The sequence below is a fragment of the Dermochelys coriacea genome, chromosome 4 (genome assembly GCF_009764565.3).
Source record: "Dermochelys coriacea isolate rDerCor1 chromosome 4, rDerCor1.pri.v4, whole genome shotgun sequence".
Classification (NCBI taxonomy): domain Eukaryota; kingdom Metazoa; phylum Chordata; order Testudines; family Dermochelyidae; genus Dermochelys; species Dermochelys coriacea.
In genome coordinates, this window is record NC_050071.1 from 57,149,036 (window position 1) to 57,172,056 (window position 23,021).

At 37.3% G+C, this 23,021-nt stretch overlaps 1 protein-coding gene across 1 annotated transcript in view; it reads right to left on the minus strand.

Annotated features, from left to right (window-relative positions):
- Positions 1–23,021, minus strand: part of TTC29 (tetratricopeptide repeat domain 29) — a 200,322-nt gene that overhangs the window by 125,302 nt on the left and 51,999 nt on the right. Inside the window, exon 5 of the mRNA XM_038401085.1 lies at positions 18,380–18,565. Within this exon, the coding sequence (XP_038257013.1) occupies positions 18,380–18,565 (186 nt within the window). The remainder of the gene's footprint in view (positions 1–18,379; positions 18,566–23,021) is intronic.

Sequence of the window (23,021 nt, forward strand, 5' to 3'; positions counted from 1 at the left end):
TAGGTTGGGAATTTCCTAAGCAAAGAAAAAGTGAAAGGTTTTGACTTAACAGGCCTGGGATTTGTCTACTCGAGAATCACTTTGCAATACTACCCGTTGCAATCAGCAGAAGAATACAAGGTGAAGTCCTCTTGGATTAAATGGGAAGTTACTGTTAATAGTACATTTCATTTTTTGGAATTGACTCGTAACTCCAAAATAACCTGAAATTGCTCATCTTCACCTGCAAGGCTTATCCATTCTCTGAAGCATTTCAGTACAGACAGTCAAAAGCCTGGGGAGACTAAAATCTTCAGGGTGATAGGGAATCAATTTATTCATTCTGCCTGGCTAGTTGGTTCAGTTTGAGTTGGTGTATTTAGTTCGATTGGCTCCTGTATTTTAATTTATAAAAGTGTTGTGTTATTTTTGGTTTTTTATTATTGTTGATGTTTATTTTATTTGTTGCACAAGTAGCTAGAGCTTGAATAGGTGTTTTTGTAATAACTCAAAAAATAAATAAATAGATACAAATTATGGAAAGTATTAGGAGGAAAGGAAGCTGGTTACACAGCATCTCTGCATTAAAAGTTAGGATTTATTTTTATATCAATTCAATTATGGGAAGGGTAGCTTAAAAATGATTTTTACTGTCATTTGAGAAAAGAAAGAAAGATAGAGAAAAGATGAAGAGGGACAGGCAGTGGGAAGGATCCTCAAGAATATTTTGTAGAAGGGAAAGGATATCCCATATATCTACCTCAGATTCCATGAAGAAAAATGATTACTTCCAGACAATCTATAGCACATATTTTCAAAATGTTACACAAGAAATAATTTAATTAATTTCCATTGTTATTGTTAACAAAAGTAACTGCATGTCTAATTTCCCCAAGCAATGTGCTCAGAAGTTATCCCCATGTGACTCAAACTTGAATTTTGAGAAATACTGATACTTTCTCTCATTTAATCAATGAGTCAGAATCACAAATGTAATTCTTATAAAATATACAGAAGTACTACAAAAATGTTATAATTTACTGGGGCCCCAGGACAAGGCATCAAAAAGCTATCAATAATCAATTCATCTTAATAATTGGAAGGAAGTGGTATAACTACACATCTTTTACAGTAGGAGACCCATTCTAAACAATTATATTCATACAAAGCATCATTCATCCACTAAATAAATTAAATATTATAAATCATTACTATTTTCATTCTAACTAGAAATACACACACTAAGGTTTGTGTTACAGTTTTTCAATGGAAGGAAAGTGCACTTTTGAATAAAACTATTTGAAGATATGAGTTTACCAAAAACCTACAAAAAAGAGAATCCATGCATTCATTTAAAGAACAAAAGTCAACATGATATAAACTTAAAAGCATGGTAGACAAACATTTTATATTTCTGAATATTATCCAAATCTTCCTTTACAAATCCCCTTCCTACAAAACACTCCAAAAGTTTATATCTGTTATATCACAGCAGATATCTTAGACAAATATTAACCAAAGAAGGAGGTATATGATCACTACCATTTTCCTTTTTTTAAGTAAAAAGATTGACTAGATATTAACACAAATGGGTTTAAATGTGAAGCTACCATAAAAACAGGCACATAAATGTAATTCTCCCAACTGCTGTTTTGATGCACATTTTTGATTCCATGAATATTTTATGAAATGGCCAGACTAAAGCCATATAACATTCCTGCATTACTGATGCTTGCGCCCGTAAGCTACAAACATTAGAGGCATGATTGAGTGCATTAAAATGAACTCATTCAGCAGTGCATTGATTACTTGAAGGAGGAAAAAAAAAAGGAAGAGTTACTCCTACTTAAGAAAACAGCACAGAAATCTTAAGTTTTCAATACAGAAATTAAAGACAGCTATTTGAATAATGTGATATTTAATAAATAAATAAAGTGTGAATCTGTCTAGAGGTCTGTACATACAGAGATGACATTAATTAGGTGGGATGTTAATTAGGTCCAAAGATCGCTTCCAGTATTGTTCAGGTAATTTAGCATGTCACAATAAGATGCACTGACTGACCTGTTCTAGCTCCATGCCTCAGCAATATTGAGAGTACCTAATTATTTCCTTTTCTATCAGCTTGTATATTTGTACAATGAAAATAATACAGTATAAAAACTGTATGAAAAAAATTGGCAGGCCTGTAATGCACATTTCTTCAGCAATATTAGTACAAGGAGAAAGCACATTTAGTACTAAATTGTAAACATTTGTTGGGACTTTAGCAAAATATCCACTTTAGTCTAAAAACAAACCTGTTTAAAGGAACAATAAAATTTTATGTATATTATATTGCATTTTAATCTAAAACCAGTGGGCATCTTTTGTAATAAATTATTATATTGTACAATGTACACATAAAATCTGCTAGAAGCAATATTTAATGGTAGCAAAAAAAGAAAAATGTTATTGCCAATTTTAAAAGATATTGGCTTCCATTTCAATTTAACTGCTTGAACTATTGATATTATTTTTAGTTTCATATATACAATTATGATAATTATGGTAGCACTATTCATTCTGAAATAGTTATGGATGTGTCACAGTTTCCAATATAAGCCACTATTTACAGAGGCTTTATAAATCTTCAATGGAGATTTGTTGGAAGATGAAATAAACAGCATACAAAATGATAAAACAAGGCCCTAGTTCAGCAAATAGATAGGCTAGACTGGACTCCTGAGGCAAAGTGGATTGTATTGAAATCAGTGGGACTCCTTACAGGCTCCATAATCCCCAGAGTACAGAAAGAAAAAGGACTTCCTATGGTCAAAGGACATTAATCTCAAGAGAGAGCCAAAGGCTTTGTGAGAGCAGAAGCAGCAGCCTGGAGGCCTGAAAAGTGGCTACAGAGGAAAGACTGGGCAGCAAAGAGCCTGGAAGCTAGCACTGGAGGGCTGAGACTTACTACCAGGGAAGCAGCAATAGCCACGGCAGCAGCCTGCAAGAAGCATGATGTGGAGGGGTTACAGGACTCTTATAGTTATACCACTGTACTGAACTATCCTTCAGTGCTGGTTTAGGAACTATTGGTTTAACCTTTTGTGTTGCAATTTAAAGTAATTGTTCCAATGGTATTTGCTAGGCCTGTTGATTAATCACAGTTAACTCATGCAATTAACTCAAAAAATGTAACTGTGATTAAAAAATTTAATCGCAATATTAAACTGTAGAATACCAACTGAAATTTATTAAATATTTTGGGTGTTTTTCTACATTTTCAAATATATTGATTTCTATTACAACACAGAATACAAAGTGTACAGTACTCACTTTATGTTAGTTTTTATTACAAATATTTGCACTGTAAAAATGATAAACAAAATAAATAGTATTTTTCAATTCACCTCATACAGGCACTGTAGTGAAATCTCTTTATTGTGCAAGTGTAACTTACAAATGTAGATTTTGTTGTTGTTACATAACTGCACTCAAAACCAAAACAATGTAAAACTTTAGAGCCTGCAAGTCCACTCAGTTCTACTTCTTGTTCAGTCAATCGATAAGACAAACAAATTTGTTTACATTGATGGGAGAGGTATTTACGTGCCAGATATGCTAAACATTCATATGCTCCTTCATGCTTCAGCCACCATTCCGGAGGACATGCTTCCATGCTGATGATGATCATTAAAAAAATAGTGTGTTAATTAAATTTGTGACTTGGGGGAGAATTGTATGTCTCCTGTTCTGTTTTATCCACATTCTGCCATACATGTCATGTTATAGCAGTCTCGGATGATGACCCAGCACATGTTGTTTGATTTACGAACACTGTCACTGCAGATTTGACAAAACACAAAGAAGGTACCAATGTGAGATTTCTAAAAATAGCTACAGCACTCAACCCAAGGTTTAAGAATCTGAAGTGCCTTCCAAAATCTGAGACAGACAAGATGTGGAGCATGCTTTCAGAAGCCTTAAAAGAGCAACATTTTGATGCGGAAACTACAGAACCCGAACCACCACAAAAGAATCAACCTTCTGCTTGTGGCATTTGACTCACATGATGAAAATGAACATGCATCAGTCTGCTCTGCTTTGGATCGTTATCGAGCAGAACCTGTCATGAGCATGGACGCATATCCTCTGGAATGGTGGTTGAAGCATGAAGGGACATATGAATCTTTAGCACATCTGGCACGTAAATATCTTGCGAGGCCAGTTACAACAGTGCCATGTGAACACCTATTCTCACTTTCAGATGACACTGTAAACAAGAAGTGGGCAGCATTATCTCCTGCAAAGTAACCAAACTTGTCTGCCTTAGCGATTGGTTGAAGTAGAACCAAATAAACTTGTAGGCTCTAAAGTTGTACATTGTTTTATTTTTGAATGCAGTTTTTTTTTGGTACATAATTCTACATTTGTAAGTTCAACTTTCATGATAAAGAGATTGCACTATAGTACTTATATTAGGTGAACTGAAATATACTATTTCTTTTGTTTTTTACAGTGCAAATATTTGCAATCAAAAATAAATATAAAGTGAGCACTGTACACTTTGTATTCTGTGTTGTAATTGAAATCAATATATTTGAAAATGTAGAAAACATCCAAAAATATTTAAATAAATGGTATTCTATTATTGTTTAACAGTGCGATTAATCACAGGATTAATAGTGACTCATTTTTTTTAATCTCGCAATTAATTTTTTTAATCGCTTGACAGCCCTAGTATTTGCACCTTTTTATTTCTGACACCCCTAGTAAAGGAATCATCTGTTACCAAAAAAAAAGTGTGTGTTTATGGGAACTCACCAACAGTTTAGGATTGCCACCAGTCCTGTATTATGAGGGATGTCCTCTATTTAAATAAAAACTACCCTGTCCCATACTAAATCAGTGCAGGATGCCTTTTATCCTGTATTTCAACCAAGAAGTGCTGCTGGTTGGCAATTTGACTCAGTATAGAGGGTCGCAACACTGTACACCACTCAAATTTAACCTGGCTGCCCCTCCATCATGCCTTAGAAGTTGAAAATGAATGATTTTTAGTTTTAAGGCAATCTTAGCAACAATGGAATACTGAGGAAAAAATTATTCTACTGACAGACTGGCCATCAGTCCCATTGAGAAAGCATCTCTAGAAGCAGTGTCTCCTCTGTCAATTACTAGGCGTAAACCCTGCCTCCAAAAAGTTTATATAATGTGGTGAGAAATGCAGGCCCAGTTGCAGTAGTCCGAGACCTTGTGAAGTGTTGAAGCAAAAAAATCTGTTTCTGAGCGTGCAGCTTTGAATGAAGCTTCATCTCATTACCACTCATTAAGCAGTAAATAATTAAAATACCCTGAAAAAGACAGGTAAAATACAAGCATCAATGTCAGTAATAGACATGAAAGAGAAGAGGGGGAAAATGAATTAAAAAAGCAATGAAATAATTCATATGAAGTTTTAATAAAGTTTCATTTGTGGTCTTGTTTAAAGATATATCAGACTTTAGGGATGTAACCTAATTACATTTTTATTCCGAGTTCTACTCAAAGACCTTGGACTTTGAATCTTTAACATAGATCAAACATAGTTTAATTTACTTGTGACTATCAATATTTTAAAAAGATCTCTTCATTAAATTCCATAGTCTTACAAACATATACATAAAGCAGAGAGCAATACTTGATGCTACAAAAATGTTAACAATTAACTTATAGAAAAAATAAGGATTATATATTTTAATTCATTTGAATTATAGCAAGTTTTTAAAATATTTAATTCATTTTGCCCAAGCTAAAAAAGTTTCTAATAAATTACTTTCTGCAGTTCAATTTAATTTTTAAAATATCAAATAACTAAAGAAGTTTTTGAACTCATCTCAGGAACTCTGTCTTCAATTAAAAGTTATAACCCCAAATGCCTGAAGAGTCACAATTAAGACTGTTTATGCCTAGGCCATAAAATTTTTATGGAACATGTAAATTATGATTATTAGAGTTTGCACTAATGCATTACTGTGATTGACTTGAAGAGGTTTGCACTACAATATATGAATAGAATTAATTTGTCTCCTGCCCCTAAAAATTCTACTAAAATGAAGAGACTCTCCGTAATGTGAAAATCAGATCAGTTTATCTTTTAAGATTAGAACTGTAAAGGATACGCTTACTTTATTGCATTAAAGAAGTATAAACATACAGGGAAGTTAGATTCACTGAAAAGAACAGAATGATAAGAGTTTTGAATATCTTTTTTTACAATAGTCCTTTGGGAGTATCTGCTGGAGCACTTAATTCAAAACATTCACAGTGCCTGCCAGTATTTTTTTTCCTGTTACAAGAATAAACATTAATAAGATGTACTATATTTTTCCATCAATTCAATTTGCAATTTTCTCCTCCATGCTGTATGTTCAGGAGTTACTCTCAGATTTTATTAGATTGTATTAATTTGAATTGAAAATACACAATCTCTGTAACATCAATTCAATCTGGTAACTGTCAGTTCAATATCAATAACAATATATTATTTCTATGTAATAATATGCTGTCCTTTATATGGAAACTACATCCTGCATTTGGATGGGGATAGACTCAATTATCTAATAAGTCTTTTCAATCTGTCTAGTCTTCAGATCTGTCAATCTGGATTTATAGGTGCTTCCCTCTGGCCATTGACTGACAGGGAAAAGCAGCAGCATCTGAAGACCTTTTCGCCTACTGTACTAGTTCTTAAGCTTCTTATGCCACACTCTTCAGTCAAGTGCTTCCTTAGCTAACTAACACATTAACTTCTCATGCAACTAGAACAATAAAACAGGTATTGTATAAAATAATGAAGTTGTAGAATAATTTAGAAACAGTGGGTTTTTTATATGATTACATAAAATCAATGTTTGGTAGGATTCGCAATGATGAGACCTGATGAGCAAAATTCATCCTTTTACAGGAAGGAAAAGTCAATTTTCTGCCTTTCAGATCCTCTGATGTAGATAAAAATCTTTAAATAGCAGTTCCCATATGAACCTAAAGACAGGAGTTAGTGATGTTTCTCGACTGACTACCCAAGATAAGTGTTGGATCTGACAGGGCCACTACATGAAGCCTATAATGTTTGGAAAGGCATGAAATGGTCTTCAGATCTCACCTACTAATAGCTCTCCTCTTTTTTTGCTCAAAAGGTAGCTTGGACAAATGGGCTTTAATTACTAATCTCAAAAATTTTCCTTCCCAGTTGTAATCTAGGGAAATGCACCTTGTAAATCACTGAGTTATGAAATATATGGAAACTCTTTTCCCTGTTTTGCTTTCCTAACCTCCCAGCCAAGATAATAGTATCTGGTTCCCAGTGGATATTAATCTTTTATTAAATAAAGATTAAAAGACTAAAATATATGGTACATGGAAAATCCTCCATAAAAATACAACTACTAGTATATTATGCAATAAATAGATAATGATAAAGAAAAATTCAAATAGTCATATTTCTTCATAATCAAATTGTGAGTTACAATAATATTTAAGAACTAAACATTACATGTGACCTAGACTAGTGTATTTCTTAAAGGCTTACAAATTAGAAAATTTATATTATTTTCCAGTTACAACACCCAAGATTATAAGAACCTGCAAAATACTACATTCACCATCATTTCAAGTATTACAAGTGCAACAGTTGCCATTAAAAAGTTAGCATTTGAGTGGTACATGAGGTTATCTGTTTTCCTCCTTTATTTAGCAAAGGCGGTATACCTGATAACTAGAACTGGCTGGAATGTTTCTGATGGAACAGTTTTTCATGCAAGAATACGGATTTGATGAAATAGAAGTGTTTCACACAAACCTATCAATTCTGTCAAAATTTATGGCAGGAAACCGAAATAAAACATTTAATTTCATTAAGGTTGAAATCAATTATTAATTTTGATTTTATCATTGCAATGTTCAAGGTTTATAATATTACATAATATATAAGCCAACTTGTACATTATATTTGAAATTATAACAAAAAATTAAAATGATAAAATCAAAATTAATGTTGAAAAAAAAATCCAAAATTCCAATTCAGAATGGAACCAAATTTCAAAATCTCAGAATTTCCTGTGGAATGAAAATTCCATTTTTCAACTGGATCTACTGATATCTGTGGGGAAATGTTTCTTTTTAATGGCTTATTTTGTATATCAAAAACTTTAATGCCACAGGAAACAGTGTAAAAGTGAATATTTTTGAATAGCTCTTCATTGTTTTAAGACTGAAGACAAAATCACATACCTTCTCAAAGTGAAAGTCCAGAAACTATTTCCCATGGAATATTCTTTCTGATCCTTTTAAACTTCAGAGTTTAAAACAAAGAGATATTAGCAGTGTTGCTGTGTCCATTTTTTCTTAATAGCAAGACATCCCTTGTAAATCAATCCAAATCACTACATTGTACAGACATTTTTGAAAAAAGGCATTTTTGCATTCTAAAAAAGTGAAACTAAAACATGCTGTGATAAATAAAGTGTGGGGATAGCTTCCTTTGATGGACACCCAGCCAGCCAGTTAACTGTAAAATCCCTCTTGGTAGCTGTTCTTTACTTGCTTTACCTTTAAAGGATTAAAAATCCCCCCAGGTAAAGAAAAAGAGGTAGTGAACAGGAGCGGCTAACATGGGAATTTGGCGAGGGACTTCTCCAGGTGAAGGAGGAGCGATTGCGGGACCCTTGGGGTAAGTTTGCATGACTGAAATATACTATGTGGTCTGTTTGTTTTGGGGACCATGTGCTGACCGTGTGTGTGCTGAGCCTAGCGGCCTGCTACGCGAGGCTGAGAGCTTCTTGACGAAGCATCCAATCAATCCTTAACCAGGGGGCAGGGCTACTCAGGCAGAGCAGGGCTTTAAAAAGCCCGCTCCTAAGTGATCAGAGGAACTAGCGAAGAAGAGCGGCTAACAGGGGAGTTTGGCGAGGGAGTTTACAGGGGGAGTGTGAGCAGGGGAAGTTTGCACTTAAAGGTCAAAACACGGCTTGATAAAAACAAAGCACCAACAAGGGAACAAGCTTTGGGAGGAAAAAGAGAATGCAGGCAGAAGTCCAGCAACAGAGTGGGAGCTACCCAGTTTATGTATGTATGATTACCTGCCCTATGGGGTGGTAGCATATGTATGCATTCGGTGCACAGAGCTCCTGGCCCTCAGAGACGGTGTACGACTTTGGAGGCCAGGGTGGCTGAACTGGAGGAGCTAAGGGAGACAGAGAGGTACATAGATGAGACTTTCCAGGACATAGTAGAATGGTCCCACCCCCCGTCTCACAGCCTTTGTGCTGTTGAAGAGGATGAAAGCCTCAGGGAAGGAGAACATCCAACTGGAGCAGAGGGAAACGATCCCATAGTTGGGACCCTCCTCCCGATGATGTTGTGGTATCCTCTCACACTGAGGATACTTCTCCAGGGGAGGGAACTCCAGTTATTAGGAAGAGATAGGTATTAGTAATGGGCGATTTGATTATTAGAATCATAGATAGCTGGGTTTGTGATGATTGGGAGAACTGGATGGTGACTTGCCCGCCTGGTGCAAAGGTTGTCGATCTCTTGAGACATTTAGATAGACTTACGTGTAGTGCTGGGGAGGAGCCTGTGGTCGTGGTATATGGATGTACCAACGACATGAAGAAGGATAGGAGAGCAGTCCTGGAGGCCAAATTTAGGCTGTTAAGTAAGAGATTGAAGTCCATGACCTCCATGGTAGCATTCTCTGAAATGCTTCCAGTTCCACGCGCAGGGCCAGTTAGACAGGCAGAACTGCAGGGTCTCAATGCGTGAATGAGACTATGGTGTAGGGAGGAGGAGTTTAGATTTATTAGGAACCAGGGAAGCTTTTGGGAGATGGGGAGCCTATACAGGAAGGATGGGCTCCACCTAAATCAAAACAGAACCAGATTGCTGCCTCTTAAAATTAAAAAGGTCATAGAACAGTTTTTAAACTAAGGGCTGGAGGAAAGCCAGCAGATGCGGAGGAGCATGTGGGTTGGACATCCCTTAGGGGAAGATCTATAAATGGAGATTCCCTATGTCCTAATAAGGAGGAGAGGATGGAAAATGATAAAATACAGGGAGGATTTGAAGAGAAACGGTCAAATGAAAAAAAGTTCAATTACGTCATGCAATAGGGGACAGCCAAAAAATGACAAGTTTTTAAAATGCTTATATACCAATGCTAGAAGTCTAAATAATAAGATGGGTGAACTAGAGTGCCTAATATTAAATGAGGATATTGATGTTATAGGCATCACAGAAACCTGGTGGAATGAGGATAATCAATGTAACACAGTAATACCAGGGTACAAAATATATTGGTAAGGACAGAACAGGTTGGTGGGGGAGTGGAACTATATGTGAAAGAAAGCATAGAATCAAATGAAGTAAAAATCTTAAATGAACTAAATTGTACTATCGATAGTAATTCCATGCTTAAAAATAAGAATATAGCAGTAGGGCTATATTACAGACCACCTGACCAGGATGGCGTTAGTGACTCTGATATGGTCAGGGAGATTAGAGAGGCTATTAAAATAAAAGACTCAATAATAATAATAATAATCGGGGATTTCAACTATCCCCATATTGACTGGGTACATATCACCTCAGAAAGGGATGCTGAGATAAAGTTTCTTGATACTTTAAATGGCTGCTTCTTGGAGCAGCTAGTCCTGGAACCCACAAGAGGAGAGGCAATTCTTGATTTAGTCCTAAGTGGAGCACAGGATCAGGTCCAAGAGGTGAATATAGCTGGACTGCTTGGTAATAGTGACCACAATATAATTAAATTTAATAATCCTGTGGTGGAGAAAACTGCATAGTGGCCCAACACTGTAGCATTTAATTTCAGAAAGGGGAACTACACAAAAATGAGGAGGTTAGATTAAAAGGTACAGTACCAAAAGTAAAAAGAAAAGGAGTACTCATGGCACCTTAGAGACTAACAAATTTATTTGAGCATAAGCTTTAAATCCCTGCAAGCTGCGTGGAAACTTTTTAAAGACACCATAATAAAAGGTTCCACTTAAATGTATACCCCAATTTAAAAAACATAGTAAGAGAACCAAAAAAGAGCCACCATGGTTAAACAACAAAGTAAAAGTGAGAGGCAAAAAGGCATCCTTTAAAAAGTGGAAGGTAAATCCTAATGAGGAAAATAGAAATGAGCATAAACTCTGGCAAATGAAGAGTAAAAATATAATTAGAAAGACCAAAAAAGTATCTGAAGAACAGTTAGCCAAAGATTCCAAAAGTAATAGCAAAATTTTTAAAAATATATCAAAAATGGAAAGCCTGCTTAACAACCAGGGGGGCCACTGGATGACCAAGGTGCTAAAGGAGCACTCAAAGACGATAAGGCCATTGTGGAGAAACTAAATGAATTCTTTGCATTGGTTTTCACTGTTGAGGCTGTGAGGGAGATTCCCAAACCTGAGCCATTCTTTTTGGGAGACAGATCTGTCCCAAATTGAAGTGTCACTGGAGGAGGTTTTGGAACAAATTGGTAAACTAAACAGTAATAAGTCTCCAGGACCTGATGGTATTCACCCAAGAGCTCTGAAGGAACTCAAATGTGAAATTACAGGACTACTAACTGTCATCTGTAACCTGTCATTTAAATTAGCTTCCATACCAAATGACTGGAGGATAGCTAATGTGACGCCAATTTTTAAAAAGGGCTCCAGAGGTGACCCTGGCAACTACAGTCAGTAAGCCTCACTTTAGTACCGGGCAAATTGGTTGAAGCTATTGTAAAGAACAAAATTGTCAGATACATAGATGAACATAATTTGTTAGGAAACATGGTTTTTGTAAAGGAAAATCATGCCTCACCAATCTACTAGAATCCTTTGAGGGGGTAAATAAGCATGCAGACAAAGCCTTTGACAAGGTCCCTCACCAAAGGCTCTTAAGCAAAATAAGCAGTCCTAGGATATGATGGAAGATTCTCTCATGGATTGGTAACTTGTTAAAAGATAGGAAACAAAGAGTAGGAATAAATGGTCAGTTTTCAGAATGGAGAGAGGTAAATAGTGGCGTCCCCCAGGGATCTGTCCTGGGCCCAGTCCTATTTAACATATTCATAAATGATCTGGAAAAAGGGGTAAACAGTGAGGTAGCAAAATTTGCAGATGATACAAAACTACTCAAGATAGTTAAGTCCCCAAGAAGACTGCGAAGAGCTACAAAAGGATCTCAGAAAACTGATTGACTGGGCAACAAAATGGCAGATGAAATTAATGTTGATAAATGCAAAGTAACGCATATTGGAAAACAACAATGGGGTCTAAATTAGCTGTTACCACTCAAGAAAGAGATCTTGGAGTCATTGTGAATAGCTCTCTGAAATCATCCACTCAATGTGCAGCAGTCAACAAAAAGAACAGAATTAGATAATACGACAGAAAATATCATATTGCCTCTTTATAAATCCATGGTATGCCCACACCTTGAATACTGGGTGCAGATGTGGTCGCCCCATCTCAAAAAAAGATATATTGGAATTGGAAAAGGTTCAGAAAAGGGCAACAAAAATGATTAGGGGTATAGAACGGCTTCCGTATGAGGAGAGATTAATAAGACTGGGACTTTTCAGCTTGGAAAAGAGGCAACTCAGGGGGGATATGATAGAGGTCTATAAAATCATGAGTGGTATAGAGAAAGTAAATAAGGAAGTGTTATTTACTCCTCCTCATAATACAAGAACAAGGGGCCACAAAATGAAATTAACAGGTAGCAGGTTTAAACGAAACACAAGGAAGTATTTTTTCATGCAACACATTGTCAACCTCTGAAACTCCTTGCCAGAGGGTGTTGTGAAGGCCACTACTATAACAGGGTTCAAAAGGGAGCTAGATAGATTCATGGAAGATAGGTCCATCAATGGCTATTAGCTAGGATGGGCAGGAATGGTGTCCCTAGCCTCTGTTTGTCAGAAGCTGGGATTGGGTGACAGGGAATGGATCACTTGATGATAACCTGTCTGTTCATTCCTTTTGGGGCACCTGCCATTGGCCACTGTCAGAGGACAGGTTACTGGGCTTGATGGACCTTTGGTCTGACCCAGGATGGCCATTCTTATGTAAGAAAAAGTGGGCACCTGACCAAAAGAGCCAGGGAAGGCTAGAACTTTTTAAAATGGGGAAAGAAACTTTCCCTTTGTCTGTTCTCTCTGGGCTGGAGGGACAGAGCAGCAATGCTGTAAGCAGCTTAAGCCAGGTGTGATCATAAATCATCAGATCATACCTAGAACTACTTATCTGAACTCCAAATGTGTAAGTAGGTCAGAATGTTTAACTAGACGTGATCAGGTTTATTTTCTTTATTTTGGCTTGTGGATCTCCTCTGTGCTAACCCCAGATGCTTTTGTTTGCTTATAACCTTTAAGCTGAACCCCCAAGAAAGTTGTTTCGGGTGCTTACATTTTGTAATTGTTTCTTTTAAGATCTAGCAAAAAGCCTAAGTGCCAGATGTATTTTTTCCCTTTTGGTTTTTAATAAAATTTACCTTTTTAAAGAACAGGATTGGATTTTTGTTGTCCTAAGAGGTTTGTGCATGTTGTTTGATTAGCTGATAGAAAACAAAGAAAATTAGCTGTGACCTTCTCAGCTTTTCCCAGGGGTGTGGGGTGTGAAAGGGCTTGAGGGCACCCCACAGGGAGGAATTCCCAAGTGCTTCTTCCTGGGTTCAAAGGGGATTTTTTTGCATTTGGGTGGTGGCAGCATTTACCAAGCCAAGGTCAGAGAAAAGCTGTAACCTTGGAGTTTAATAGAAGCCTAGAGTGGCAAGTATTAATTTTTAAAATCCTCGCGGGCCCCCACTTCTGCACTCGGAGTGACAGAGTGGGGATTCAGCCTTGACACACGCCATCACATAGAGATGTACACAGAATAAGGGCCAGATTCTAATACCCAACAGGACTACTTGGAGAGTAAACTACTACTTATCATGAGGGTTTCAGAATCTTGACCTAAGCTACTTTGCAGCAGCACCAGCAGCAGCTGGAGTTCTCTGAATGTTATCTATTATTTGTATAGTGGTGGCACCTAGGAACCCCAGTCATGGACCAGAACTCCAGGGTGCTAATTGCAAAAATGATGGTCCCTGTCACAAAGGGCATATTGCCTTCAAAACCCCTGGAATTGCTCCACATTGACCTGGAATCATTAAAAATATTTTACCTAGTTGAGGGTCACGTGCTTCATTAGCACCGAGACTTTCTATAAAAAAGCCACATTGATCTTGCCATCTTCAAATCCTTGCCCATCTGTTCAATACATGGAAATTCCAATTGGAAATGGAGATGGAAGGGGAGGGACTATGTTCTGTGACAGAATTGTGATCAAGTTTAAAAGGACTCTGGGGCTACCAGGTTCCCATCTGGTGCACTCCTGATCTGGGTAGAATGGTAAAAAGGAAAGGAGAAGCTGATATAAAAGGACACTGTCACAGAGGATGGGTGTGTCCTCCTTCCTCCCAGAGAGATGAAATTGGACAGGACATGAGTGGTTATTACCCAGCTGTTTGACTTGATTTGTTATGATTTTGAGTTTTGTTTTTGGAAATAAAGGCAAGCCCTGAAAAATTGGATCTTTTCTCCAATCGTACTAAGAGGCTGGAATTTTTGTTTCCTTTTCAACTGACAAGTGTGCACACTGGTTTGCAGCAATATATTTGGAAAACTCCAGATACTGGCTAAGCAACCTACTGGGGATCTCTACATCATTACATCCACAGGTTTGATGGTTTGCAGTGATTGAGGTAAATAGTATTTAACAGTTGCTGCATTCACTGCTCTGCGAGTGAAATCTAGCACAAGACTTTAGCACCAAAATCATTACTTTGTGCTCACCCAATCTGTTCATTTTATCCATCAGCTGTCTCTCAACTTACACTTAGATTGTAAACTTTTCATGGCAGTGCTCATCTTTTTGTACAATCCCTAGCACAATGGAATCTTGATCTCTAACTGGGGGTTCTAAGCATTACAGCACTACAAATAAAAAATAGGGCAAATTTGCTATATTTTCCCAGTGCTGCCATTCACACTTGGGGGTGAAGTTCACCCTAAATGAATCTAGAGTCCTGCAAGGGAAAAATAGTATGTGACCACTGAATTAAAACATGCTTTATAATGTACATGTACAGAGGGACAACTAGCATGCATAACTTTAACTTTGATATTTCAATACTTTTGAGTGCTTCACTTTGCAACATTAACATTCTTCTAATACATTTTTTTATTTGAACATAAATTATTTCTGCCTGCAGGCATAGCAGTTGTGGAGACCCTGTTTAGACATATGCATATAACTTCCACATAGATACTCAAGACAATCCTCTGAGCGTCTCTCAAAAATTCTTATAATATAAATGCAATTTTTTTATTGACAAAAACTAGCCATAAACAATTCAAACACCAAATGAATAATTTCTTACGATGGATTAAATGGGATTCACTGGGAAAAAGATGGTAGAATTTGATTTTAATATGTTACAGAACACCAAGATGCAAGAATCCAATTTTAAATTATTGTTCTATGACCACACCTAGTAATAAGATCCTTAAACATCAAGGGCTTGAGGCAAAGCCCACAGTCAATGGGAATCTTTCCACTGGCTTCAATAGGCCTTGGATCAAACCACTAAACCAGTTTTAACCTAGGTTAGGATAGGATAGATGCAATAGACCAATCCTGAGCCTAAATTCAGGTGACCAAGGCTCAGTTCCACAGGAAGTTTGACCTAAATTATGTGGCAAGGAGCCTGCATTCTATGACGCTCCAGTCCAGCAGACTGGAGATTTTTCAGCTACTTCAGATAAATAAAACAATTGAGGTTTTTATTGAACTAAATATGAAAATGAATAAAACAGCTACAGCAGCTCCCCTGTTATTAAATTTAATATAAAATCTAATTTATTTGATGGTCTGTCTACATTTTTAGGGTGGAGTTTTCAAAAGTGCACAGAATTGGTCTAATGCTGCTCCCACTGATGTCGATGGAGTTTTAACATTGCCTTCAGTGGGGGCAGAATTAAGACAATACTGACTGCTTTTAAAAGTCCCACCCTAATTTGATGCAGATTTTTGAAAGTGCATAACTGAACTTTAGAAGTTGTCAAGGGGAAACTGGGTAGAGAATAGTTGGGTCTTTGAGCATCTGGAAACGAGTGAGTTTATGATACAAGCATATTAGTTGGATGTAATAATAATCAGCTGTGAGATACTTAACAACAGCTAGGTCACAGAAGATTAGCATAGGAAGAGATCTCAGGAGGACATCTAGTCCAACCCCCTGCTAAAAGCAAGACCAACCCCAACTAAATCATCACAGCCAGGGCTTTGTCAAGCAGGGCCTTAAAAAAATCTAAGGATGGAGACTCCACTACTTCCCTAGGTAACCCATTCCAGTGCTTTACCACCCTCCTAATGAAATAGTTTTTCCTAATATCCAACCTAGACCTCCCCCACTGCAACTTGAGACCATTGCTCCTTGTTTGGTCATCTGCCACCACTGAGAACAGCTGAGCTCCATCCTCTTTGGAACCCCCTTCAGATAGTTGAAGGCTGATATCAACCCCCCTCCCCACTCTTCTCTTCTGCAGACTAAATAAGCCCAGTTCCCTCAGCCTCTCCTCATTAGTCATGTACCACAGCCCCCTTATCATTTTCGTTGCCCTCTGCTGGACTCTCTCCATTTTGTCCACATCCTTTTTGTAGTTGGGGGCCCAAAACTGGATGCAATACTCCAGATGTGGCCTCACCAAAGTTGAATAGAGGGGAATAATCACTTCTCTCGATCTGCTGGCAAAGCTCCTACAAATGCAGCCCAATATGCCGTTAGCCTTCTTGGCAACAAGGGCACACTGTTGACTCATATCCAGCTTCTCGTCCACCATAATCCCCAGATAGCAGACACTGATACTAGCATAATTAGATCTTTGTTTGTATACTGTATCCCACTCTCTCTAGCTTTGTCTGTCTCCTGTCTTTTAGAACGTAAAACTCTTCAGGGCAAGGACTTTCTCTTCATTTGTGCTGAAGAGAACCTTTGTGTTGTACCAGAATATAAATTAAAATAATTATTCAAAGTTAACCTCCCATTGAGATGAATGGCGTAATTCACACATCTCAGAGCTTCTGTTTCAGATTGTCAGTGGATTCTGGCACACACAGTATTGACTTATACTTGGTATATGTTTGGAAGATTTTCTTTGCTGGACACAATTGTAATCTGTAGCCAAGGATAAAAGATATTGGGTATATTTAGGATATGGAGGTGAAATACAAGTATTAATTTATGTTGTAATTAGTCCTGTAAGATATTTAGTATTGCCAAATTAGGCCACAGGACAAGTTACCATAAGTACATTAATCATAAACCTGCTGAGCTTGTGTCTATGTTTGTGATATGATGATGTTTTGGACATAATTGCTGAGTTTAAACAATAATGTCTATGAGAGATCAGCAGATACCACAAAATGACAGTTGATAGCTGGGGTGAAATGTTAGAGACTTCCCTAAGGTAGCCACCTGTTAGCATGGTGACAAGGTGACATAAATGTTAATGAATACAAGGGGAACTAATGAGTTACCCTGTGAAAAACGGGAAATCTGAAAGTAGTGGGATGTGGCAATTCAAAAAAGGAAAAGGGGCTAAAACTTTCATAAATATGTATGAACCCCAGTGGGTGTCAACGTAACATGTTATGAAAGTTGTATCCCACCCTGTGTGCCTTTGTTGAGGGGAAGATGCCAGGATGACAATTGAGAGGTTTTTCTATAAGGCCTTGGTGTAAGTAATACAAATATTATACAGTCTGTACTAGTGTCTCTCTCCTTTACCAGATTGCAGTATGTGTATTGCTTGGTTGGTTAGTAAAAGTAATTATTACAGAAAAAGCACTATGTAGTCTCATGCACCGTGAGGTTGCTTATATTAATATATTTCTTATATATATTTCTTATTGCTTATATTAATATATTTTCTCATTGATATCACAGGCGCACAATCTGAGACAACATTAGCTAGTGAGAAGTTGAACAAACAGCACATGACAAAAGGACGTAACCTTAAAGCAAGGGAACATCTTTATTTATAAAGAAATTCTTCCTCTGTTCATATATCTTGTTTTCAGTTGAATGAGAACCTTCAAACTACAACTGGCATGTTAATGGGGTGCAAAATTCTGTCTCTAATGATGAACTGTTCTAGCTGTAGATTTGCTGATCTAAAAATTTAAATTATGACAACTTCACAAACCCACAGATATCTTAGCATGAAATAATAGATTACGGTATAATATTGTGCAGAGTAATTAGATATAAACCAACAGAATGTGACTGTGTGAAAATGGAAATACATTTTGATGCAATGATATAAACTGTTACTTACCTTGTTCCTCATTGACAAGGCCCATATTTGCATGCGCATCAGCCTCTTTTTTCCCACCATCTATTTTGATCAGCTGAGCAGTGCTTAAGCATTGTTCATAAAAGTAATTCCTTAACCATTTGTCCTCAGGGTTGTTGAAGCAATAGGCCAAATTAAGTTGGTTACTGTACACCTCTTCATAGTACTCTTAAAATGTAAAAAAAATTACAACTCAGTCAAAACAATGGAATATATACAACTTTCAAGATGAAGGCCTGTTTGGTAAAATTAGATTTCTTTTCATATAGTAGTAGTGAACGCATAATAAAAATATCAGTTAAAGGGATGTTTACTGTGCCCCATTCATCTACATATAGTTACACTCTCTTAAATAAATACTTGATTAAACAAATATGAACTAAGGAAAAGGGATAAATTTCCAAGTAAAAGCACCACTGAAAAATGAATTGTGGCAGGAATATGAATACATGAATATTATTTTCTGGATAACAGACCAAAGTATATTTCATCAAAATATGTGAAATAAGTACCTATAACAAAAATGGACTTACTAGAAAGCATACTCCTGTGTCAGCCCCACACAATGCTATGCAAATGTCAGAGCTTGGAGCAGCACAATCCCACTAAAGAAGGGAGTGCTTTATATGACTCTTAAACAATCTCCACTGATTGAGACTGCAAAGGCATTGACAGGATTCAGAATGGGCCTGAGTCTGAAAGAGAATCACTGTCTGTGTCTAAGAGTAGGTATACATTGCAATTAGACACCTGTGGCTGGCCCACGCCAGCTGACTTGGGCTAAGGGGCTGTTTAAGTGCAGTGTAGACATTATGAGGACCATCCCATCTTGGAAGGTCCTGGAGCTCAGGCTTCAGCCCGAACCTGGATATTTATACTGCAATTAAACAGCCCTGAAGACCGAGCCCCATGAGCCTGAGTCAGCTGGCACAGACCAGCTGCGGGTTTTTAATTGCAGTGTAGACATACCCTGGGTGGTTGTAGTGAAGGAGGTAAAGGGAAAACAAGGAAACCAATAATATCTGAAAAAAAATCCTATATCAAAACACATTTATCTAACTAATCTCGACTATTTTCGTATCTATTTTAAGCATTACAAGTAAAAAGGAATAATGAAAAAGGCTAATAGTATTCATGTACATTTCTGTTTCTATTTCCTTAAAAACTGTGTTACAAATTAACAGCAAGACTGAAACTTTATATTTTGCTACGAATAAGGGATAGTGCATAGAGGTGCTGCCCACAAAGCAGCTCAGGAAAGTAAATGTGATTCAAACCCTAAATCCCCTGGCTTAAAAGGAGAACACAATCTGCTCCTGCTCTTTACCAATAGCAGATTACTTCCTAGTGGCATGTTGAGAGAACATAAGAACATGGCCATACTGGGTCAGATCAAAGGTCCATCAAGCCCAGTATTCTGTCCTCTGACAGTGGCCAATGGCAGGTGCCCCAAAAGGAATGAACAGACAGGTTATCATCAAGTGATCCATTCTGTCACCCAATCCCAGTTTCTGGCAAACAGAGGCTAGGGACACCATTCCTGCCCATCCTAGCTAATAGCCATTGATGGACCTATCTTCCATGAATCTATCTAGCTCCCTTTTGAACCCTGTTATAGTAGTGGCCTTCACAACACCCTCTGGCAAGGAGTTTCAGAGGTTGACAGCGTGTTGCATGAAAAAATTCTTTCTTCTGTTTGTTTTAAATATGCTACCTATTAATTTCACTTTGTGGCCCCTTGTTCTTGTATTATGAGGAGGAGTAAATAACACTTCCTTTTTTACTTTCTCTATACCACTCACGATTTTATAGACCTCTATCATATCCCCCGAGTTGCCTCTTTTCCAAGCTGAAAAGTCCCAGTCTAATTAATCACTCCTCATACGGAAGCCATTCTATACTCCTAATCATTTTTGTTGCCCTTTTCTGAACCTTTTCCAATTCCAATATAATTTTTTTTAAGATGGGGCGACCACATCTTCATGCACTATTCAAGGTGTGGGCATACCATGGATTTATATAGAGGCAATATGATATTTTCTGTCGTATTATCTATTCTTTTCTTGATGATTCCCAACATTCTGTTCTTTTTGTTGACTGCCGCTGCACATTGAGTGGATGATTTCAGAGAACTATTCACAATGACTCCAAGATCTCTTTCTTGAGTGGTAACAACTAATTTAGACCCCATCATTGTATATGTATAGTTAGGATTATGTTTTCCAATGTGCATTACTTTGCATTTATCAACATTAAATTTCATCTGCCATTTTGTTGCCCAGTCAATCAGTTTTCTGAGATCCTTTTGTAGCTCTTCGCAGTCTTCTTGGGGACTTAACTATCTTGAGTAGTTTTGTATCATCTGCAAATTTTGCTACCTCACTGTTTACCCCTTTTTCCAGATCATTTATGAATATGTTAAATAGGACTGGGCCCAATACAGATCCCTGGGGGACACCACTTTTTACCTTTCAGTATATTTATTCCATTTATTCCTACCCTTTGTTTCCTATCTTTTACCAATCATGAGAGAACCTTCCCTCTTATCCCATGCCTACTTATTTTGCTTCAGAGCCTTTCATGAGGGACCTTGTCAAAGGCTTTATGAAAATCGAAACACACTATATCCACTTGATCTCCTTTGTCTGCATGCTTGTTGATCCGCTCAGAGGACCATCCAAGAGCTCCATCCACTCTCCACACACCTGCGAAAGCAAGCATGAAGTAGCAACCTCACAGAGTATGCTGTCTCCACATGTACAAACCAACAGTACATCACAATCTTGCCCTAAAATTTATAAAGATACTTGAAACGTAATTCATTATTCAGCTTCTCAGCAACCTAAGTAACAGCACATTGGACACCTTATGAAGCTTAATTAAACCGTTGCTAGCTGCAAGTCTAAAATTCAAGGAGTGTTAATATATTATCAAATGTATTATTTATTGCTATAAGTTACAGCTTATATGAAATAGGAGAGATTTCTTATCAGAAGAGTACATTTAGAAATCACAGGAGATTATCTCAATGCTCTGCTGAAGTAGGTTAATGATCTGGTGTTTAGAAGCATCAGACTGAAGAACTTTGACAATAATTACCACATTGTTTCCTCTTACCATGGCTTTGAATCATCTATTCTCTCAGGGGCTCAGAGGGTCCACAGAAGTAATTAGCAGAACATATAACCCTTCTGTCTAATTCACAGATGCAAAAATATCAGGTCAAATTTAATGCTGACATAAGGCAATGAATTTGTCTCCACTTAAGCCAGAGATAAATTTGGACAACTGACTAAAATGCTATTGTAATTTTGATTGACATGTGTATGTGGCTGGTGACTGAGAGAAGCCCAGGAACATATTCTTAAAGGATTTTAATGTATTTGGGGAGATGGCGGAGTTAAAACAGACATCTCTCTCAGCTGGAAGACTAGGTGGGAGAGGTAATATCTTTTATTGGACCAACTTTTGTTTGTGACTGAGACAAGCTTTCGAGCCACACAGAGAAGAAGAGATGTGTGGCTCAAAAGCTTGTTTCACTCACCAACAAAAGTTGGTCCAATAAAACATATTACTACATCCACCCTGTCTCTCTAATATTCTGGGACCAAGACAGATACAATTGCATGCATATCTCACAGCAGGTCAGACAGTGTTTGGTGAGAGAAACTGTTGACTAGCTGAAGGTGTGAACATGGCTGCTTTGTGTTCAGGAGTTCTGTGAGTTGTAAGTTTTGCTGTTGTTTTTACAGTTAATTACCTTTTGTGCTCAAAGCAATGACAGGATGTACATGCAGGAGTAGGAACAGATACCCTGAACTTGCATCCACTTTTCTCTCAACAAGGAAAAAACCCACTTCTGAGTGAAATCTTGGGCCCCCTGAAGTCAATGGAAAAAATCCAATTATTTCAAAGGGGCCAGGATTTCACTCCTGGAGTGCAAGTGTTCCTTACTGCTTAGAAATCAGGACACCGCATCAAAGCATTATTAAATTCTATGCTGAAACCTTCATAATAGCTGATCTACAGGGAAACTCAAGCCTTAAGTGTACATTTTTCAAAAGAAGATGGGGGGGGGGCAAAAAAGTCAAACCTCTGTAAAGAACTAATATAAGGATTGCAAAGGATAATTTTCATGTCAGTCACTTCAGTTGTCTGAACAAAAAGTTAATAATTACTTCTGTACAAAATTTACAGCTCCTTGCTTCAGTTCTAACCAGGAAGAGAGATTTTTTTCCACAGCCTCCCCATTTTTACATCTTTCATTTCAAAATCAAAACTTGAATTACATATTTTCTAATATGAAGTACTCCGAGTGCCTTTTACTATTTGCTGACAAGATTAAGATCTTTATCACCTCAAGTTAACCTTGATGAAGCACTGCAGCAAGTGACATATAACAGAAGTCTTTATTTTTCATGTGTGCTGTTCCCTGTTCTGACTTTTCCAAGTATCACAGACCCGTTCATCTTTCTTACCATCCTTGACACATTTTGCTAGCGCTTTAAAGTCTCTTTCATTTTTTATCTGATCCTGGCGAATTTGAGTAACGTGAGCTGATTTTTCCCTGTTTAATGTTTTCTGAAGCCACTCTCAACCCTCTCTCTTTTCTTCCACTTTTCCT